The sequence below is a fragment of the Lithobates pipiens genome, unplaced genomic scaffold (genome assembly GCF_037356315.1).
Source record: "Lithobates pipiens isolate NorthernLeopardFrog02 unplaced genomic scaffold, aLitPip1_a1.2 Scaffold_28, whole genome shotgun sequence".
NCBI classification, from domain to species: Eukaryota; Metazoa; Chordata; class Amphibia; order Anura; family Ranidae; genus Lithobates; species Lithobates pipiens.
Window position 1 is genome coordinate 118,480,404 of NW_027507789.1, and position 23,433 is coordinate 118,503,836.

At 43.6% G+C, this 23,433-nt stretch overlaps 1 protein-coding gene across 1 annotated transcript in view; it reads left to right on the forward strand.

Annotated features, from left to right (window-relative positions):
* FAM83C (family with sequence similarity 83 member C) overlaps positions 1-23,433 on the forward strand; it is a 52,338-nt gene that overhangs the window by 23,608 nt on the left and 5,297 nt on the right. The window contains exons 2-3 of the mRNA XM_077459565.1: positions 7,722-7,889; positions 15,530-15,654. Coding sequence (XP_077315691.1) covers positions 7,722-7,889; positions 15,530-15,654 — 293 coding nt within the window. The remainder of the gene's footprint in view (positions 1-7,721; positions 7,890-15,529; positions 15,655-23,433) is intronic.

A 23,433-nucleotide genomic window follows, 5' to 3' on the forward strand; every position in this document is an offset into this window, starting at 1 on the left:
GCTCATATTATTTGGACTTGGTAAATCTAAGGCTGGGTTCACACTAGTGCTTATTGGATGTGGGTTTCTACGCATCTAATTCGCATGGCAGGAGACTGTGTCCGGCTCTCAAAGGAGTTAGATCACACATCTCCGGAGCGGCTGCTGAACGAATTGCACAAAAGTCCTGTGCGTTTCTGCTCCGAATTCAGGCAAAAATGTAGACCTGAAACAGAACAGAGATGCACCAGACCCCTGCTGCGAGCCGCATCTGGCACAAGGAAAATTGTATAATGTATGGCCAGCCTTAGACCGGTGTCACTGGAACAAGAACCTTCTTTGGGAAAATTGCCTCTTTTATTTCAGGTAATAACTCATGTCCTAAGTTAAGGGATACCAGAGCAATTACATCTGCTACCATGTTCACATCACAAACCTCTTCACGCCGGCCACATGCATATATGCGACCTCTCGGCGTGTGGGCCTTAATGCCAAGTGGCCACATACATGCAGTCCTGTATAAACCACTTTCCATGCTGAGAGCATACTCCCTGCGTGCTCCCAACATGGTAGCCAGCGGCTACTGGAAAGATCTTGATGCATACTAGTGGTCGGGAGTTTTCTGATCATGTGACCAATGTGATTGGCAGAATGCCCACCTCCACCTCCCAGCTTTTAGAGCCCTTAAAAGGCCAGGAGATGGTTGGTGGGAAGGGGTTAAAGAGTTTTTCCACTTTTGCAGTCAAAGTGGGATAACGCCTTCTTTTTATTTGTTACACATTCCCACTGGCATAGCATAGGGATGCACATAAGCATAAACACTGGAATATTGCTTAAAATTCCAAAGGGAAAACAGGGGGGCCAATGGGGCTGGGGGGTAACCAACCCCGGGACTTTAAACTGTATCAAATCAAATGGATCATACCATTGTAATGTAAAATAAATGTATCAGTTGAATCTGATTTACAAAAATAAGAAATTTTATTCTCATCTCACAACATCAGTATTGCGACATCAGTACATAACCATGAAAATGAACATACATGGTGCATAGCGTAAATCCATAAAGAATTACCAAACCTGAAAAATGTATTTCTGTTTTTGGCATTTACTGTGGGCTGTATTATTTCCTGAATAAGCGAAACTTGTTGAGAGTCGCAGCTTATTTTTTGTTTTTATCTATAGGTTTGGTAATTCTTTATGGATTTACGCTATGCACCATGTATGTTCATTTTCATGGTTATGTACTGATGTCGTAATACTGATGTTGTGAGATGAGAATAAAATTTCCTATTTTTGTAAATCGGATTCAACTGATAAATTTCTTTTACATTACAATGGTATGATCCAATTGATTTGATACCGTTTAAAGTCCCGGGGTTGCTTACCCCCCAGCCCCATTGACCCCCCTGTTTTCCCTTTGGAATTTTTATGTATACTATTGGGACCTGGTATCTTTGTATTTTGATCCTCTTATCTTGATGCTCTACTGGAATATTGCTGCTTACCTCTTTTACATGCTACCATGGTTCCCTTGTCCATATAATATTAAAGCGGTAGTAAACCTGCACATTAAAAAAAAAAAAAACCCTGTAAGGCAAAGGTATAATGAGCTAGTATGCAGCCTTACCACAGAAGCAATGGATAAGATTCCAACCTCTCTGCCATGGCCAAGACCAAAGAGCTGTCCAAGCAATGGCGGCTCATCCATTAGGACTCCGTAGTAGCCCATTAGGACTGCATAGTATCCCATTATGCTTTGCCTGCAGGGAAACAAAGAGGAAGTAAACCCATCAAGGTTTACTTCCTCTTTAAGCATGTGATTTGAGCCAGGGGAAAAAGAGCAAAGCAAAAAGAATGAACGGTGTAGGAGAGGGGAGCTGTAGTGCTTTGTGTAATTACTGTGGGTGATGGAAAGTGTAAATGCTCCTAAAGCATATCAAAACCCCAAGTAATGATCTATTGCAGTTTATCAGTCCTTAGATGTGGTTCCACATAAAGAAAGCCCGGAGCTGGGGAGGAACGGAGGGGGGACATGACAGGGTGGTAAGGCCAACCTAGCAGCAAAAGGGTTAAAGGTGGGTCAGGAGGTGTTGATCAGGGGGTTGGAGGTCATTGGTTAATTTTTGGTGCAGAGGAGGGGGCTTGTAGGGGCTACATAAGAGTGGCTGAGGGGAGGGGTCACTTCAGTGGAGAAGCAGTTAGCAAGTGTCCCACCCTCCCGTCCTTGTCCTTTACGTTGGGGCTGTGTCGATAGTGGGGGTTAGCGAAGGCATTTTGGGGCCCTTGGTGGTGGTAGCGGTTGGTGTGTTCGGTCAAGCGGTATGGAACCATCTACGGTATGGTATCCTCGAGTGGGAACAGGTCACTGGATAGTGACCAGGTAGTGCAAGGACCCTGGGGTGGCTGAGGTCAGCTGGGTTTAGGCTCCGAGCCGGCATAAGTATCGGCTGGGGTGGCAGCTCAGCTAGATGGTACCTCAGACACATTAAAAGGAGTGGAGAATAGATTGGTACCGTCAAGGATCTCAAAATAGTTACAGTATATAGGACAGGTAAGGTTAGGTGGGTGTACATTGTGACTTGAGATGTTAATAAATTTGTTTATGTTAATGTTTTTTTTAATAAAAGGCCATTTACACCACCTATGGTGTAGTGTGGTTATTTATGGATGGTTACACGTTGATGCTAAGTAAAGGGGAAAGTGTCTAAGTGGGCAAGGTCAGATCTTACCTACCTGTGTCATGGCATTTAAACGGAAATTAAAGTGAAACTAGAGAGGTTCTGTGTCAGTTTTTTTTCTTGTATACAGTTTTAAACTGATAGTTTTATATCTGTATTTTCATTAAAACCTTCGTTTTTAAGCAAACCTATATAGAGAACCTCAAGTGTGGAAGCCGTGCCCAAAAAAAAGGAAATCCAGGACCAAGGACTGGTCATCAGCATTAGGACCAATGCACACCGGGCATTTCACCTTGGTACATAAGGCTCCAGGGTTTGGCTGCAGGTGGAGAGCACAGCAACCTGTCAAACCCTATGAGATTTCACACTGCTGATATACAGCTATGATGCTCCAGGCATAGGAGTGCCAAGGTACACAAAGTACTTTCTTTCAGAAGAAATTTTAGGTAAAAGGTACATTTTCAGAATACTGCTCAGGCACTGTTAACATTTCTAGATGCCCTAGAAATGGCAAATATTTACTTTTTGACATCTGGCTCATTTAAAGGCTGTTTGCCTTTTCTAGAAAATCTCCTAAGGGGTCCTAGTATGTATTTAAAAACTGCAGATTTGAAAAATATTCATTACATTTATTGTCTTACCCAGTGGTGGCCCGTCCATTATGGACGCCGCTCCCCCTAACACCTCAGCCATCCTTCCTATTCATGTGCCCGGCCCTTTTTCAGGATGGCAGACACATGAAATACTATGGCAGGGATAGGCAGGGGGGTGTATTTTGAAGCATTAGAGCCAGTTGTGTGGGCTTGGGGCACAGAGCACCCTGTGACATGGCAAATAAAGTTTCGCTATTTTCACAATAACGTTCCTCCCTGCCAATCAGGAGGCAGGTCAGTGAGACCTGTTTCCCGATTGGCCAAAGCATCAGCCGATGCTATTGGATGCCTAATGCTTTGGAGGCAGAGGGGACATGTTGGAGGAAGCCTGAAGAGCGGAGCTGCCGCTTCCCGCCACTGCAGAATAGGAGGATGAGAGCCAATCACTCCAGGAGAGGAGCAGAGCCCTGCTACATGAACGGTAAGTGCCGCCGGACCAGCCACGGGGGGGGGGTTTGTGAAGTGACAACCGGGGGATGCGCCTGGGTGCATTTGATGGGCGCAGTGGGTGCATTTGATGGGCACAGTGGGGTTGCAATAGATATTTTTTGTTTTTAAGTATTTTTCTGAATTTTTCTTGTTTGCACTGCCCCCCCCCCCCCCAAAAAAAAAAATGTGAGCACCAGCTGCCACTGGTCATACCTGTAGGGCATTTCAGCCCCCTTGAAAGCCTGGCTTAAAAACTAGCAAAGCCCTTTGGACACTCACTTCAAGCATTACATGCGCAAAAAACTTAAATTGTTTTCTATACTAGCCTCCTGTCCCCTGATTGGCTGGTGGTACTGTGCCACTTTGTCAGGGCGCATTAGCTTCCCAGCTCCTGTACCTTGTGATGTCTCTGAATTGCTTGGTTACTGTTCCTTGCCTACAAATTATACCAACTGCCCTCACCCTTGCCTGGATGACCTATTATGCTATTATTTGCCACCAGCTCGGACAGCTGCTTGCTTGACAACAGGTCAGCCATCAGCCTGGTCTCCCTTTACACAGTATCAACATTGAAAGTTCCCATCGTGAAGCCATCAGACATGTTATTCGAACTCTCTCTCCCCCTGGGTTTCTGGGCAGCGCCAAGGGTCTGCAGATATAGCATTATGCCTAATGTTCCAGGGGCATCCAGGTATTGCTAGGCCTACTTGACTTAAGGGAAAGTCGTTGAAATCGCACTAACGTCTCCCAATTTTTCCAGAACGGGACACTAACCAGTGATCTTTGGAATCCCATGGGAAGGCACACGTTACATGTGACCCCTGCATTATGAGGATCAAACCACAGTCCTAAGGAATCTGAAACAGATCTTTCATCAGTCCACAGCAACGTTTTGTCCTCAGTTATTTTAGAAGAACTGGAATTACTTGTATTTTAAATAAGCAGAGACAGCAGAATTATGTATTTTTATATTTTCCCTCTCTGCTGTCAATGTCCTGAGAAACAAATTACTAGCTTTAGGGTTAACGCAGATATGTGAAAAGACTGCCAAACTAAAGAAGTCCTCAAACTGAGTTGCTGTGAAACTGAAGGACATTCTTGGTCACCTTGGCCTTCAGCTTTCAACTTGGCTGCAAATTAAGTAAAACGTAGTTACCCATAGTATCCCATCAGAACCTAATGAATTGCTGTTGTATCACTTCAGTTTTCTTGCTTCACCTTTTTATATCAGCCCCTGTTTGTGTGTGTGTGTGTGTGTGTGTGTGTGTGTGTTTGTTTGTTTGTTTGTTTGGTTTTTTTAACAGCATGAGTACATAAAGAAATCCAGTACTATATTAATTTGTAATTTCTTTCAGGTGTTGTGTGCATTTTCATTACATGTTATATTATTGAAAAATTTATGTGAAAATTATTTAGGATAAAACCTTTTGCATTTTACATATGCTATGTGTTATATGTTGCTACTGGCATTCTCTACTACAATGTTCATGGTATAGCTGGAAGCCCCAGGGAGTGGTGTTCAATGGTATTTTATACAGGTATAGACCTGCTATGAACAGATTAATATACATCTTAATACGTATTACCGCTTTATGAAGTTTTCTATAATGTGCACAATAGGCTTTATTTTAAATAAAAATGTATGTAAAGGAGATGGAGAGGTGTGTGTGTGTGATAAAATATATATATATATATATATATTTTATCTATATCTCACACAGCCATTAATGTCTAAACCAACAAAAGTGAGTACACCCCTAAGTGAAAATGTCCAAATTGGGAAAAAAAGAGGCAATATTTTATGTGGCCACCATTATCCAGCGCTGCCTTAACCCTCTTGGACAGGGAGTTCACCCGAGCTTCACGGGCTGCCACTCGAGTCCTCTTCCACTTCTCCATGACAATTTCATTGAGCTGGTAGATGTTAGAGACCTTGCACTCCTCCACCTTCCATTTGAGGATTCCCCACAGATGCCATTCGGTCTGGAGACATGCTTGGCCATTCCATCAGCTTCTTTAGTAAGGCATTGGTCATCATGGAGGTGTGTTTGGGCTTGTTATCATGTTTGAATACTGCTTGACATGCTTGATAGCATGTGAACCAAATAAATGTATCTTGGTCTCATCAGACCACAGGACATGGTTCCAGTAATCCATGTCCTTAGTCCGCTTGTCTTCAGCAAACTGTTTAAGGGCTTTCTTGTGCATCATCTTTAGAAGAGGATTCCTTCTGGGATGACAGCCATGCAGACCAATTTGATGCAGTGTGCGGAATATGATCTGAGCACTGACAGACTGACCCCCACCCCTTCAACCTCTGCCGCAATCCTGGCAGCACTCGTACGTCTATTTCCTAAAGACAACCTCTGGATATGACATTGAGCACGTGCACTCAACTTCTCTGTTTGACCATGGCGAGGCCTGTTCTGAGTGGAATGTATCCTGTTAAATTGCTGTATGGTCTTGGCCACCATGCTTCAGCTCAGTTTCGGGGTCTTGGCAATCTGGCTCACACAAAGTGCAGTCTCTGCCAGAATCGGCAGCAGGTCCTTTTCTCCCGCTGATGTAAGTAGCTGGGCACAAGCAGCACATCCCCTCTCTGTGACGCTCTTTCTGGTGTCATGTGCCGCCATGGGTCCTCTTGACTCTGCTTCCCCTTGGCAAAGGCCCTTCCATCACTGGATTTACCTGGGAAAAGCAGGCCTGTCACGTCTTCTCCTCTGTGTCCAGGGATTATGGCTCATGTAGTTTAGAGTCCATCTGTCCCTATTCACTTGTATTGTGCTGCATCCCTTTAAAGTGGTTGTAAACCCTTACAAACCACTTTGACCTACAGGTAAGCCTAGATTAAGGCTTACCTGTAGGTCCAAGAAATATCTCCTAAACCTATACGGTTTAGGAGATATTTGCCTGAAGACAGGCACCGCTGTCTGCGGCGCATGCGCCGTAGACAGCTACGCGCAGGCGCACTGAGCGCGGCATTTCCAACAATGGATCTGCCGCGCGTGTCGGCTCCCGTGCGCATGCGCAGGAGTGACGTCATCGCGGCTCCGCCGAATGACAGCTGCGGAGCTGCGAGGCGCCACCAGCAAGATGGATGCGGCGGACTACAGGGGACAGCGCGACTTCGCTGGCTCCTGTGTCAGGTAAGTGACACATAATGGGCTACTATGCGATGCATAGTAGTCCATTATGCTTTGCCTTTGCAGGGAATGAAAGAGGAAGTAAACTCATCAGGGTTTACTTCCTCTTTAAAAGTAAAGTTCCCAATAACCATGCTGCCTCCACAGCAAGTTCTCTCCCTATCTCTGATTGGTTCCAGCTCCCTGATTGGTTCACGTCCAGTGCCAGGAGGGAAGGGGAGGTTGAAGCAGGAGTGGAGGATTTCACATAATGGTTCAGCCAGCAATATGGAGGAGAAAAGCTGTCTGCATTCTTCTCTATTTACAGCCCAACGGCTGGGCGTGTGGGGGCAGGGGATTACACAGCGTGCGGCACCAGGCTACACATGAAAAGTAGATTAAGGGGCCAATAAATTGTGGAGACGTAAGGATACCATTTAGTGTTATTCTCATCTTTATGTAGAAATTAAAACAGAACTAATCTGTATCTGAGCAACACAAACTGAAAACACTGTTTAATTTTTAATATTCAAAGCCCCCCCCCCCCCCCCCAGCATTTCTTGCCATGGTCATCTTGAGTAAGGGCATATGATCCATGTAGCATTTACTTCTTGGACCATCTGCCCTTAGGCCAGTAATGCAGGCAGGAGGGTGTGCTTAGCTGGGAAAATCACTCTTCCAGATCAGAGACAAAAAAAATGTCCATGAAGACTCCTGGGATATGTGACATTATTTTGACCTAGGCTAGAAACCCGGAAGCAACTAAAGAAATGTAGGGAGATTAAAAAACATAAAAAAAAGGCTAAAACAAGTAAAGAGCAAATTTTAATAGTAACATGAAGATTTTCTCTTTTTAGGTCATTGCAGTGGTCATGGATCTTTTCACAGACGTTGACCTCTTATGTGATCTCATAGAAGCAGCAAGCAAAAGAAGAGTACCTGTGTATATCATACTTGATGAAAAAAATCTGAATTACTTTATAGAAATGTTTCAGAAGTTGGGATTCGACAAAATTCATCTACCTGTAAGTTTCAATTGTAAAAATATATTTAAAGCGTGTCTTCCAAAGAGTTTGGCTGTAAGTCCAAGTTTCTGGGGTTTAGTCATGGCTGTGAGATGGGGCTTCATTGAAGAAAGTGAAATTTACATGTTCTCCTTTTTTTTTTTTTTTTTTTTATTCTTTGTAAATAGAAAAATACATCTATCTTAGAGTCGCCTCATCTTGAAGCCACCCTGCACTTGCTAGATGCCAAACCCAATGCATTGCATTGAAATATGAAATATTATAATTAAAGTGGAAGGTCTTTACATAAACCTGTCAATAACCTGGACAATTCAGACTAAGCATAGGAGTTTATGCAGAAGATGGCTTTATTTTATTTAGCTCTGTCCTTCCTCCTCCTGCCAATCTGTGTTGGTGATTGCTAATCTCACTAGCCAATGAGAAGGTTTAGGAAGTGGGAGAGGGCGGGGCTAAGGTAGACCTATGCATAAAAAGTTCACATTTGTTGTAGGTACAATGCCTTTCTAGACATCTAAGATTGTTTTAAAAAAATCATCAAAGTTGAGGTTTAGTTTTAATGCAGTGAGCACAATAAAATAAACATTCCCTAATAAACTATTTGGTAAAATTCTTACCCCACAATTTGCAGTTTACCACTTTCAATGCTGCTGGTTCCTGCTTTTTTAGTGCTGCGTCCCTGAACTTCTGGTCTTCATGGGAAAGGGTTAACAGTGGACAGTGCAGTCTCTAGTCAGTCTGTTAGCGCAGGGAGGGGAGGAGCAGGGGGTTGCCTTGCCATTCGATGCTACAGTTTTTTTTTTTTTTTTTTTAGTTCATATTTTAGTTGAAAAATACAGACAACACATATCACACAAGATGTCACAAATACAACACCTAAACAAAGGAGGAATAAAACAACAACAAAAATAAATAAATACATTTTAAGAAGGTAACATTTACATATAAACGACAATCGCTAAAGTGCAAATTGGCCTATAATAGAGGGGACATAAACTTAAAGGGGTTGTAAAGGTTAGTTTTATTTATTTACTAAATAGGTTCCTTTAAGCTAGTGCATTGTTGGTTCACTTACCTTTTTTTCCTTCAATTTCCCTTCTAAATATTTTTTTTCTTTGTTTTCTTTGTCTGAATTTCTCACTTCCTGTTCCTCCTCAGTAGGATGTTCAGTAAGCTGTTCTGGGTTACTAAACACCGCTCGGATGATGGTGTGAAGTTTACTGAGGAGAAACAGGAAGTGAGAAATTCAGACAAAGAAAAAAAAAAAAAACATTTAGAAGGGAAATCGAAGGAAAAGCTAAGTGAACCAACAATGCACTAACTTAACCACCTCGCGCCCGCCCTATAGCCGAATGACGGCCGTAGGGCAGGCGCGTTCCTCCGGGAGGCCGTCCCTGGACGTCCTAATGTTTACTTCCACAATGCGCGCCGCCGCGGGCGCGCATCGCGGAAGTTCTGTGTTCGGCATGTCCCCCGGGGACAGGCAAACACAGATCGCTGTAAACGCCCAATCACAGCGGCCGTTTACAGCGCGATCGGCGTGTCCAATGGGAGATGATCTCATATGTAAACATATGAGATGAGATCATCTCTCAGCGCCGCTCTCCCTCCTCACACAGACAGAGTGTGAGAGGGGAGAGATGAACGGCTGCAGCGGCAGCCGTTCTGCTTTCCTTTGTTTTTATAAAAAAAAAAAAAGTGCCATCCTCCCCCAGCAGTGCCATCCATCCTGCCCCAGTTACATCCACCCCAGTGCCACCTGCCCCCAGTGCCACCTGCCCCCAGTGCCACCTGTTGTCAGTGCCATTTGCCACATAGTGCCATCTGTCATCAGTGCCATATAGTGCCATCTGTCATCAGTGCCATATAGTGCCATCTGTCATCAGTGCCACTTAGTGCCATCTGTCATCAGTGCCACATAGTGCCATCTGTCATCAGTGCCACGTATTAGTGCCATCTGTCAGTGCTACGTATCAGTGCCACCTGTCAGTGTCACGTGCCATCTGTTGTCAGTGTCACGTGTCATCAATGCCACTTATCAGTGCCATCTGTCATCAGTGTCTTGTGCCATCTGTCATCGGTGCCACGTATTAGTGCCACGTGTCATCAGTGCCACGTGTCATCATTGCCACGTATCAGTGCCATCTGTCATCAGTGTCATGTGTCATTGTCCTGGTGCTTCAAAAGTGTAATAAATAGTCAACAAGTTAGATGTGTAATTTATGTTCCTAGAACACATGATGGCGCTACCTGCATGTTGGGCCTCTCTATGTGGCCAGGCTGTGAAAAAGTCCCACACATGTGGTATTGTAATACTCAGGAGGAGTAGCAGAATTTTTTGGGGGGTGTCATTTGTGGTATACACATGCCATGTGAGAGAAATAACCTATTACAATGACAATTTTGTGGAGAAAAAAAAATGAAAAATCTTAATTTTGCAAAGAATTGTGGGAAAAAAATGACAACATCAAAAAGCTCACTATGCCTCTTACTAAATACCTTAGAATGTCTATTTTCCAAAAAGGGGTCATTTGGGGGGTATTTGTACTTTCCTGGCTTGTTCGGGTCACAAGAAGCGAGATAGGCCACCAGTACATCAGATGTGATCAATTTTGTGCGATTCGCACCACAGCTTGTAGACTCTCTAACTTTCACAAAGACCAAATAATATCCACTAATTTGGGTTATTTTTACCAAAGATATGTAGCAGTATAAATTGTGGCCAAAATTTATGAAGAAAAATTAATAATTTGCATAATTCTGTCACAGAAACAAAGAAATATGCGTTTTTTTTTTTTTTTCAAAATTTTCTGTCTTTTTTCATTTATAGCGCAAAAAATAAAAACCCCAGAGGTGATCAAATACCACCAAAAGAAAGCTCTATTTGTGGGAAAAAAAGGACAAAAAATTCATTTGGGTACAGTGTTGCATGACTGAGTAATTGTCATTCAAAGTGTGAGAGCACCGAAAGCTGAAAATTGGTCTGGGCAGGAAGGGTGTTTAAGTGCCCAGTAGGCAAGTGGTTAAAGGAACCTATTTAGAAAATAAAAAACAAAGCTTTACAACCCCTTTTAAGCCAGCGTGACCAAATGGCATCAAACTTCTTCATTGAATTTCTCTGAAAATATATATATATATATATATATATATATATATATATATATATATATATATATATATATATATATATATATATATATATATATATATATATAATATTTTTTTTTTTTTTTTTTTTAGGAGAAGCTTATTAACTACTTAAGGACCAGGCCTATTTTTCAAACATGTTACTTGGAACCCCCAAACATTATATATTTATTTTTTTCAGACACCCTAGAGAATAGGTCGTTGCAAAATTTTGTCACACCATATTTGCGCAGTGGTCTTACAAACGCAATTTTTTTGGGGAAACAATTCACTTTTTTTAAATAAAAAAAATAAGACAACAGTAAAGTTAGTTCTATATTGTGAAAGATAATGTTGCGCCAAGTAAATTGATACCCAACATGTCATGCTTCAAAATCGCGTCCGCGCGTGGAATGGCAACAAACTTTGACCCTCCATAGGCGATGTTTAAAAATTTGCAGGTCACCAGTTTTGAGTTAGAGTTCTTAGGCTAGAATTATTGCTCTCACTCTAACAATCATGGTGATGCCTTATATGTGGGGTTTGAACACTGTTTTTATATATGCGTTCGCTTCTGCACGCGAGCTCGGCAGGACGGGGTGCTTTAAATAATAAAATATATATGAAAAAAATTCTTATTTAACTTTTTTTTTTTTTTTTCTTTTAAAAAAATAATAAATTTAGGTCACTTTTACTCCTACTGCAAGGAATGTAAACATCCCTTGTAATAGAAGAAAAAGCACAGGACTTCTTTCATGTGAGATTGTGGGTCAAAAAGACCTCCGATCTCAAATTTAGACCCCTTTCACATTGAGGCATTTTTGCTCTAAAATGGCGCCTGTAAACTGCCTCTTCTGCTTTCACACTGGGGAGGTGCGCTTGCAGGACAAGAAAAATGGCCTGCAGTTTATACACCCCTCCTCCACTGCCCGTGCCCACTGAAATGAATGGGCACCGCTGCTGAAGCGACTGCAAAGTGCTTTTCTGGCACTATTAACCCTTTCCTCCACCACTGTTAAAACAATGTATAGAATGCATTAAGATGACAAAAACTTCTGCCTTTTATAACTCCTTTTTAATATGACTTTAATATTTAATTCAAGCTGAATCTAAAATAAAATAAGTAGGAGACCTAAACAATTTTTCTTTCTCTTTTATCCAATTTCAGAATTCCATAATAGAACCAGCTTTGCCCAATAATACGTTCTTGCCTCACTTCCTGCCTCCCCATTAAGGATACTCTGGCTTGCAGCTTTTGTATATAGCTTAGGTCACCTGCAGTCAGGTTGAGACATGTACAATGCCTTGAAAAAGTATTCACACCTCTTGAAATTTTCCACATTTTGTCATGTTACAACCAAAAATGTAAATTAATTTTATTGGGATTTTATGTGATAGACCAATACAAAGTGGCATATAATTGTGAAGTGGAAGGAAAATGATAAAAAGTTTTCAACATTTTAACAAATATATGAAAAGTGTGGTGTGCATTTATATTCAGCCCCCCTGAGTCAATACTTTGTAGAACCACCTGTCACTGTAATTACAGCTGAAAGTCTTTTTGGGGATGTCTCTACCAGCTTTGCACATCTAGAGTGACATTTTTGCCCATTCTTCTTTGCAAATTGCTCTATCTCTGTCAGATTAGGTATAGAGTGTCTGTGAACAGCAATTTTCAAGTCTTGCCACAGATTCTCTATTGGATTTAGGTCTGGACTTTGACTGGGCCATTCTAACACATAAATATGCTTTGATCTAAACCATTCCATTGTAGCTCTGGCTGTATGTTTAGGGTTGTTGGAAGGTGAACTTCTGCCCCATTCTCAAGTCTTTTGCAGACTCTAATGCCGCGTACACACCATAGGAATTCTGGCCAGAAAAAGACAGATGAGAGCTTTTCATCGGAAAAAGCGACCGTGTGTATGCTCCATCGGAATATAGCTGTCCGAATTCCCGCCAGACAAAAATTGATAGCATGTTCTCAATTATCCCGACGGAAAAACTTTCTATCGGTAATTCAGATCGTGTGTATGCAATTCCAACACGCCAAAAATCACGCATGCTCAGATTCAACTACGAGACAGAAGCTATTGGCTACTGGCTATTGAACTTCCTTTTTCTAGTCGCGTCATACGTGTTGTACATCACCGCATTATAAACGATCGGAATTTGGTGTGGCCGTGTGTAGGCAAGACAGCTTGAGCCGAATTCTGTCGGAAAAACCATCAGAGCTTTTTCCGACGAGAATTCTGATCACGTGTACGCGGTATAACCGGCTTTCATCTAAGATTGCCCTGTATTTGGCTACATACATCTTCCCATCAACTCTAACCAGCTTCCCTGTCCCTGCTGAAGAAAAGCATCCCCACAACATGATGCTGCCACCACAATGTTTCATGGCGGGGATGGTGTGTTCAGGGTAGTTTTTTCCACCACGCATAGCGTTTTTTGCTTTTAGGCCAAAAATTTCAATTTTGGTCTCATCGGACCAGAGCACCTTCTTCCACATGTTTGCTGTGTCCCCCACATGGCTTATCACACATGGGACTTCTTATGGCTTTCTTTCAACAGTGGTTTTCTTCTTGCCATTCTTCCATAAAGTTCAGATTTGTGGAGTGCACAACTAATAGTTGTTCTGTGGACAGATTCTCCCTAAAGGAAAACGAGGACAGAGGCCGTACCAGCCTTGTGCATTACCTTTTTCAACACAGATTTATTACAAATAAAATATTGTACTCACAGATGATTGATCAAATAAAACGGGGGGGGGAAAAGCAAGGTCCACCATTGGCCTCATCCAACAGGATCGGATCTGCTGCTCACCCTTGAAACATGACGGCCTATTTTGGACTGTTTTCATCCAACTTAAGTCTACTGGCCAGCAGATCCTGTTGGATGAGGCCAAGGATAGACCTTGCTGTTGTTTTCTTTTTTCACCTGATTTTATCACACGTTTGTGAGTACAATATTTTATTTGTAATAAATCTCTGTGTTGGAAAGGAAATGTGCAAGGCTGGTGCGTTCTTGTTTTTCCTTTAGTTTTTCCTGTGTTCTGCCAGACCTGTTGAGAGTGGCAGCACAGCCAACGCAGTGGTGTGATTTGTGAAGAACTCCCTCTTGAATTTACCCTAGGGCAACCTTTTGAGTGCAGGAGCATTTGTTTCTTTTTTGTATTGGACAGATTCTCCCACCTGAGCTGGGGATCTCTGCAGCTCCAGAGTTACCATGGACCTCTTGGCTGCTTCTCTGGTTAATGCTCTCCTTGTCCAGCCTGGCAGTTTAGGTGGGCAGCCATGTCTTGGTAGGTTTGCAATTGTGCCATACTCTTTCCATTTTCAGATGATGGATTGAACAGTGCTCCGTGAGATGTTCAAAGCTTGGGATATGTTTTTAAAACCAAATCCTGCTTTAAATTCCTGAAACTTTATCCCTTCATGATGCTGTTTCTTCACTAAAGTTCTCTAAAAAAAAAAAAATATATAAAAAAAAAAAAAACCTGAGGGCTTCACAGAACAGTTGTATTTATACTAAGATTAAATTACGCACAGGTGGACTCTATTTACTAATTAGGTGACTTCTGAAGGCAGTTGGTTCCACCAGATTTTAGTTAGGGATATCAGAGTAAAATGGGCTGAATACAAATAAATGCCACACTTTTCACATATTTGTAAATAATTTGGAAAAACATTTATTATTTTCCTTCCACTTCACAATTATGTGTCACTTTGTGTTGGTCTGCCACATACAATCCCAATAAAATACATTTGTTTTTGGTTGTAACATGACAAAAAGGGGTATGAATACTTTTTGAAGGCACTGTGACCGGTCCTTTACTATGCTGAAATTGATTACTCTCAATTTCCTGCAAACTTGCATCTTTACCGCCTACTCCACCCCCAGGGGGGATAGCAACACATAATGTGTAACCTTCATGTATTCTTCTTCTGTATCCAGCTCCCCCAACGCCCCTCTTTATACTTACCTGAGCCCCAGTATGATCCAGCAGCTCTCTCTCTCTGCTGTCCCTCCTCACAGGGCAGATCTATAGCAGTGAGAGCCATCGGCTCCCACTACTGTCAATCGAACTCTGTGTCGAGGGAGCGGGGTATGGACGCAGGGAGTGGGGCTCAGGAGGGAGCCCAGACAAGTCCGCCATAGAAAGCTGCTTCCTTTGGGGGCACTGGATGAAGAGGAGGAGACAGGAGTGGACCCAAGGAGAGGAGGATCGGGGCTGCTCTGTGCAAAACTACTGCACAGAGCAGGTAAGCATGACATGTTTGAAATTTTAGTAAAAAAAACTTTTACCTTTTTAGGAAAACTTTAACTAGTTAACTACAGTATTGTAACATGATTTTTAACTGAGATAAAAAGACACACAGATGTTCTAATTGTGCTTTCAACTCTGCATTATTGAAACACTGGGAGCATGCTGGCTTGTTTAATTCTTTAACAAAGAAAAAGTTATTTGGTTTTTCAATGCTTCATAAGAAATACGCCGTTTTTTTGTTTTGTTTCAGAATATGAAGATACGGACTATAACAGGAGATACGTACTGTACGAAGTCTGGAAAGAAATTCTCTGGACAGTCTCTATCAAAGTTTCTTCTGATTGACTGTGAGCATGTCATCGCTGGTTCCTACAGGTAACACGACTTTTATCACTGATAATATCATCATATTGGGCTTGAACAAGTTCAGCAGGGATGGCACGTATCCCACACGTATGGTTTGGCTTAGGCCCCTTTCACACGTGACGGTTCCGTAATGATCCGCCCTGTGATGATCCACTTGCTCAGCGGTGATCGCTCTGTTTATCCCCGCTGAGCCGGCGGATGACAAGGAGGTCCCGGCACACTGTGCAGGGACCGCCCTGTCAGATCTCCACTCTCCTCTATGGGGGATCCGCTCTGTAGACGGATAGAAAAATAGGATTTTCCTCCGTCTGCAGAATCGGACCATAGCGGAGACGGACGATATCGCGTGTCTGCGGATGTTTATCCCCAGACACCCGCTATCCCATAGGAATGCATGTATGTCTGTATTTCATCCACAAACGGATGGATGAAATATGGACATACTGTCCAGGGCTTTTTTCAGTGGGGAGGGAATGCATCTCCAGCACTGACTGTATGTAATGGCAAGGGGTGCTGGGGTGTGCTGCAGGGTCTATTGATGCTGGCTGATGGGGGATCTATTTTTGCAGGGGGGGGGTCTATTGTTGCTTTGGGTGGGTCTTGTATTGCTGGGGTATCGGTCATTGCTGGGAGAGCTCTACTGTTGTGGGAGGGGTCTATTGTTGCTGGCTGCTGGAGAATCAATGCTGGCAGTAGGGAGACCTGTTGCTGTCGGAGGTCTATTTTACTGCCTTTCTGGTTATCATTAACAATTTCCATACAAATGACTTCTCACCACAAAATTATACTTGGTTCTGTATTCTCTAAAAAGGGCAGTAATGGGAGGTGGGTAGGGGGTGGAACCAAGGAACAGGGAAAAAAGCTCTATTAACCTCCCTGGCGGTACGATTATTTCGGATTTTAGGTGCTAAAAGCGGTACCATTATTTTGCATGAAAATTTGGCGTTTTATATTGTAGTCCTGCAATTCTTAGGAATAACTCACTTAAATCTGTCCAAACCAGAGTCTAGCAGACATCCCGGGTATAATAAAGTTTGAAAAATGAAATCATAAATTATAATATAATAAATAATTATAAAAAATTGTACCAAATAATAATATAACAATAAGAAAAATTATTCAATAATGTAATCAAATCAAAAACTGAAATTTGCTCAGTTGCAGAATTGTCACTGTCATTGCTTTTCAGTATTTGAGGACGGATCTCCCCACAAATCGCTATCGCTCAATTCTGCGAGTGATTCCAATTTATTATTGCTGTTTTCTAGCTGGTCTAAAACCATTTTTGATGTAAAATGACAGTTTGGTTGCTATGGACAATCTCCAGTTTCCAGGCATAAAGAACAGTTTTTATTACATAAAACTGCATGCAGGACACTGGACAGACCACTAGGGACAACGGGGATGTGAAATATTTACATACAGCAATGTAATCTGTAAGATTACATTATACTGTATGTTTACTGTTTGTTTCACTTTTTGAATTTGGCGCCGATCTCCGTCCCCGTGCGTCGCAACGGTCGCAGGGCACGGAGATCGGCGATGTGATGCATCGAGCGAGACACGGCTCGCTCGTACAGCGGGGAGACAACGCTGGATCCGAGGGAGAAGGTGAGTAAACCTCCTCCTGGATCCAGCGATGCAGTCCCGAGTCTGGCTCGGGGATACCGCTTTTGGTATGAAAATTCCACCCCGAGCCAGACTCGGGAATACCGTCAGGGGGGTTAATGGCAAATGGACTGGGCGCGCTGCAAATGAGGTTGCTCCAAAGTTTAGTAAATGTGAAGAAAATCTAACTTCCGTCAGCCAATCATATGCAAGCAAAAAGACGTGTTTTTTTTTTTTGTTTTTTTTTCTCTCTCTTGCATGTGATTGGGTATTCTTTGTAAACGGAAGCTTTACAACATTCACTAAGCTCTGGAGCAAATGCACTTGCTATTTTGCCTTTTAGTAAATCAACCTCATCATGGTTTTTGGCCAAAGACTTAAAACCAAACATAAAGCAACTGATGTACCTTGTACTGATTTTGTGCGTGTTTGCAAAATTAAAGTGGGCCGTCTGGATGAAGTCCCAGTCCAGCTATGATGGGTAGTATAAGATTTCCATGGCATCAAGCAAAATTCATTTAAAACATGTGCTGCAAAATATGTGTAGACTGCACCTCTCCTTCCAGTTGTCCTAGCCACTGGTCTCTGGTTCTCAGCTAAATGCTTCGATACCTTCTGAGTTAGGCTCCTTTCACATGAGCTGGATCTGGTTTTGCTCAGCAGGGGATCTGTCTGCTGATCTGTCCACTGATCCCCTGCTGAGCAGAGTGGAGCTGCTGGATGACAGGTCTGTGTCTGCTCTGCTTATGCAGAATGGTCACAGACACAGCCCACCCTGTCCATTTACACCCGACTGCCCTCTGATCCAATCCAGCCAGGGGGATGGGAAGCGTTTTTTTTTTTTTTTTTTTTATCACATCAGAGGTAGTTGCATGTAAATGGACACAAGTCCATTTACATTTGACTGCTCATATAGGAGAATGGAGGGTCTTATCAGGTCCACCTGAAAAACGGACAGGTGGACCTGATCAGAGGACAGCCCATGTGTAAGCGGCCTAAAGCTGGCCACACATTATACAATTTTCTTATTCAATTGCCTTTTAGATTTAAAAGAAAATTTGTACTAGAAGATTGTATAATGTATGACCAGCCTTAATAGTTTTTAAATACAGAAGAGACCTACTATGGGGTGTATTTACTAAAATTGGAGAGTGAAAAACATGGTATGCTTGTAAACCAATCAGCTTCTAAATTCAGCTTGTTCCATTAAGCCATGACAAAACACCTGGAAGCTTATTGGCTACCACGCAAAGCTGCACCAGATTCTACACTCTCCAATTTTAGTAAAACAACCCTTATGCCTCTTCTGTATTAAAGTATGCTTATGCCTGTTCTCAACGTATGCATAGCTCAATGTGCAGTATTGGCATCTGCCAAGGTGAATACACTCCCCTACATGTGTGAGTCATGTCCTCTCGTACCAGCCAATCAAAATAGTCAAAGATTGAAACTTGGAAGATGACCAGCCAAAGATGTCAGCGGCTGGCGAGAGAGATCCGGGATACCGCATCGCTGGGGTAAAGGTGAGTATAGTTTTAGCTTTAAGAACACTGACTTAAAGTCACTTTAAGTTTAAAAAAAAAACTTATGCCACGTACACACAATCGGAATTTCCGACAACAAATGTTCGCTGGGAGCTTGTCGGAAATTCCAATCGTGTGTAGGCTCCACCGGACATTTTTTACTTATTTATTTATTTTTATTTTTTGTCGGAATATCCAACAACAAAAATTTGAGAGCTGCATCTCAAATTTTCAGACAACAAAATCCGTTATAGGAAATTCCGATCGTGTGTACACAATTCCGACACACAAAATTCCACGCACGCTCGGAATAAAGCAGAAGAGCCGCACTGGCTATTTAACTTAATTTTTCGCGGCTCGTCGTACGTGTTGTACCTCACCGCAGTCTTGACGTTCGGAATTTCCGACAATATTTGTGCGACTGTGTGTATGCAAGACAAGTTTGAGCCAACATCTGTCGTAAGTAAATCCAAGATTTTGTTGTTGGAATGTCCGATTACGTGTACGCTGCATTATACTTACCTGCTCTGTGCTGTGGTTTTGCACAGAACAGTCCCGATCTTCCCTTTTCTTGGGTCCCATGCCAGCAGGGCCGGATTAACATAGGGGCTATCTTGAGAAAGGGGCTGCAGCTCCAGGCCCCTTTCTCAAGATGGCCCATTTGTCCAAAAAAAAAAAAAAAGGAAAAAAGATTGGCTTCAAGGATTGTAGCTCGGCGTTCAGGAGTCACAGAGACCCCACATTTGGGGGGTAGGTAGCTAAAGACACACCCCAGCACTGGTTAAATATGGGGCTGCTATCATCTATGGTTCCAGAGATACAGGGCTCCTTGCCCAGCCTGTCAGAAGCTACATACAGAGCGGTCAGTCTAAATACAAGCTGGAACACTCTGCAGCAGACTGAGAGGATGAACTCACAGTGCTTATAATAATAATTATTTGTATATTACTTGCGATAATTAACCCCTTGTCACCCAGGCCCATTCTGAGACTTCTCTCCTACATGTAAAAATCCAAAAAAATTTTTATGCTAGAAAATTACTCAGAACCCTCAAGCATTATATATTGTTTTAGCAGACACCCTATGGAATAAAATGGTGGTCTTTGTGACTTTTTATGTTACATGATATTTGCGCAGAAATTTTGCTAACTTTTTTTTGCAAAGAAACTGTTTCATTCATAAAAAAAATAACACTAAAGTTAGCACGATTTTTTGTGTACTAAGCGATGCTTTACATTTTTTTACAGGTTACATGTTTGGAGTTACAGAGGAGGTCTAGTGCTAGAATTATTGCTCTCGGTCTAAGGATCGTGGCGTATGTAACCTGTGTGTATCTGGCTCTGATACTAACCAGTGCCTACCCACTGACTGACTAGTATCTCTCCCCAGCCTGTCCCCACACTCCCTCTCACCTGCTGACCTGTGAATGTGGCAATCACTCCCACGGTGTTATTGTGTTGTGCCAGTGAATACAATGATTAGTGTTGCTAACTATAGCTGGCAGCACTGATTGTTTTGGGGAAAACCTGACAGGCTGGTTGTACTCAAGTCGGTTAATAGGTTGACTTGTGTAAAACCAGCTAGCCTATACATAGATCGACTATGGCTGGTCTCTGCTTAATTGGTGTAATTTCAATCCATGTATGGCCCGCTTAACCACTACGCAGTCCCTAAACATCCTTCCACAAACATTTACATTTTTCCTTCCCAGATTACTTCATCCTCCTCTCCTATACATAGTGCCCACTGTCATACTCTCCACACTTCTCTCCTATACATAGTGCCCCCACTGCCATACTCTCCACCTTTCTCTCCTGTACATACTGCTCACTGTCATACTCTCCACACTTCTCTCCTATACATAACGCCCGCTGTCATATCCTACACACTTCTCTCCTGTACATAGTGCCCGCTATCATACACTTCTCTCCTGTACATAGTGCCCACCGTCATACCCTCCACACTCCTCTCCTGTACATACTACTCACTGTCATACCCTCCACACTCTTCTCTTATACATAGTGCCCAATGTCATACCCTCTACACTCCTCTGCTGTGCATACTGCCCACTGTCATACCCTTCACACTCCTCTCCTGTACATAGTGCCTTCTGCCATACCCTCTGCACTCCTCTCATGTACATAGTGCCCACTGTTGGACCCTCCATATTCCTCTCCCTCACCTGCACATACTTCCCACTTGTATACCATCCATACTCCTCCCCTATGCCTCTTACCCACAAAAACTGTTCTTTAAAATTATACTGAATATCCTCAATGTTAGCAGCTCTAGAATGGGCACTTTTGTTAGTTCAACTAAAGGAAATCTCACAGTCCTCATATTTGTTCTGCCCCATTGTTAGTACTTATTTAGTTTTGTAATTACTATTGTGATGTATAGAGGAACATAGGGGATGTCAGCTACTCTAAATATAGCACTTGTAAAAAAAGCATCCCTGAAAATATTTTGGAAATGTTGACAACTATGCACTTAGGCACTGCCCAAGGGCCACAGGGTCAGTAGGGGGCCCCATGAGAGGCTCCTGTGATATTAACCACTTGCCGACCGCCGCACGACGATATACGTCGGCAGAATGGCACGGGCAGGCATATGGGCGTATATATAAGTCCCTGCCTGCCCGCGGGTGGGGGGCCCGATCGGGCCCCCCCCCGGTGCCTGCGGCGGTCGGCATTTCTTCGAGAGCGATCCGGGATAAGGGGGGCGGCCATTCATTCATGGCCACCCCCTCGCGATCGCTCTCGACGAATGGAAATCCCCCGTGACATCACTTCCTCTCCTGTAATGTAAACACAGGAGAGGAAGTGATGTATTCTCTCCTCCGTGTCGGTATTTTCCGTTCCGACACGGAGGAGAGCGGATCGGTGAGTTGCACCAACACTCTACACACACAGTAGAACATGCCAGGCACACTCACACCCCCCCTTTACCCCCCGATCACCCCCCCAATTACCCCTGCCCCCCAGTCACAGTGACACCAATGTCATTTTTTTTTTTTTTTTTTGCATTGGTGTCATTTGTGACTGTAATAACTGTTAGGGCAGTTAGAGTTAGCCCCCTTTAGTTCTAATGTACCCCCCTAACCCCCCCAATAAAGGTTTAACCCCGTGATCACCCCCCGTCGCCAGTGTCACTAAGGCTGGGTTCACATTGCAGCGGTTTATGAGAACGAATGTGATTCGCACCGCACTGCAGTGCAAATCACATCCGATCTCTGTGCGATTCGAGTTCAGCCATTCGCCGCACCCGCCGCACCCGCCACACCCGCCGCACCCGCCGCAAATTCGCACGGGACCCTTTTTTTGGCCCGCAGCAGAATCGGATCGCATGGGTGTTCACACCATGCGATCCGAGTTTGCAGATCGCACTGCGATATGCGAACTGATCTGGGGGTGTCAGTAACATTTCACTGACACTCCCAGCAGTTCGCATAGGGCAGTGTGAACTGCCGCCGGGAGGCATGCGATGCGGGAACCCGCCGCGGATTCGCGGCGTTTCCGCATCGCTCCAGTGTGAACCCAGCCTAATAAGCAATCATTTTTCTGATCGCCGTATTAGTGTCACAGGTGACGCTAGTTAGGCAGGTAGGTATTTAGGTTCGCCGCAGCTTTTTATAGCGCCAGGGACCCCCATATACTACCGCATAAAGCCCCCTGATTGCCCCCTAGTTAACCCTTTCACCAGTGATCACCATATAACTGTTACAGGTGACGCTGGTTGGTTAGTTATTTTTTTATAGTTTCAGGGCACCCGCCATTTATTACCTAATAAAGGTTTAACCCCCTGATCACCCGGCGGGTGTCATTTGTGACTAATAACTGTTAGGGCAGTTAGGGTTAGCCCCCTTTAGTTCTAAGGTACCCCCCTAACCCCCCCAATAAAGGTTTAACCCCGTGATCACCCCCCGTCGCCAGTGTCACTAAGGCTGGGTTCAGATTGCAGCGGTTTGAGAACGGATGTGATTCGCACCGCACTGCAGTGCAAATCACATCCGATCTCTGTGCGATTCGAGTTCAGCCATTCGCCGCACCCGCCGCACCCGCCACACCCGCCGCACCCGCCGCAAATTCGCACGGGACCCTTTTTTTGGCCCGCAGCAGAATCGGATCGCATGGGTGTTCACACCATGCGATCCGAGTTTGCAGATCGCACTGCGATATGCGAACTGATCTGGGGGTGTCAGTAACATTTCACTGACACTCCCAGCAGTTCGCATAGGGCAGTGTGAACTGCTGCCGGGAGGCATGCGATGCGGGAACCCGCCGCGCATTCGTGGCGTTCCCGCATCGCTCCAGTGTGAACCCAGCCTAATAAGCGATCGTTTTTCTGATCGCTGTATTAGTGTCACAGGTGACGCTAGTTAGGCAGGTAGGTATTTAGGTTCGCCGCAGCTTTTTATAGCGCCAGGGACCCCCATATACTACCGCATAAAGCCCCCTGATTGCCCCCTAGTTAACCCTTTCACCAGTGATCACCATATAACTGTTACAGGTGACGCTGGTTGGTTAGTTATTTTTTTATAGTTTCAGGGCACCCGCCATTTATTACCTAGTCTCACTAGTGTACCCCTAAATTTAGGGGTGTCTACTTTCCAAAATGGGGTCATTTGGGGGGGGTTTGTGCCATCTTGGCATTTTAT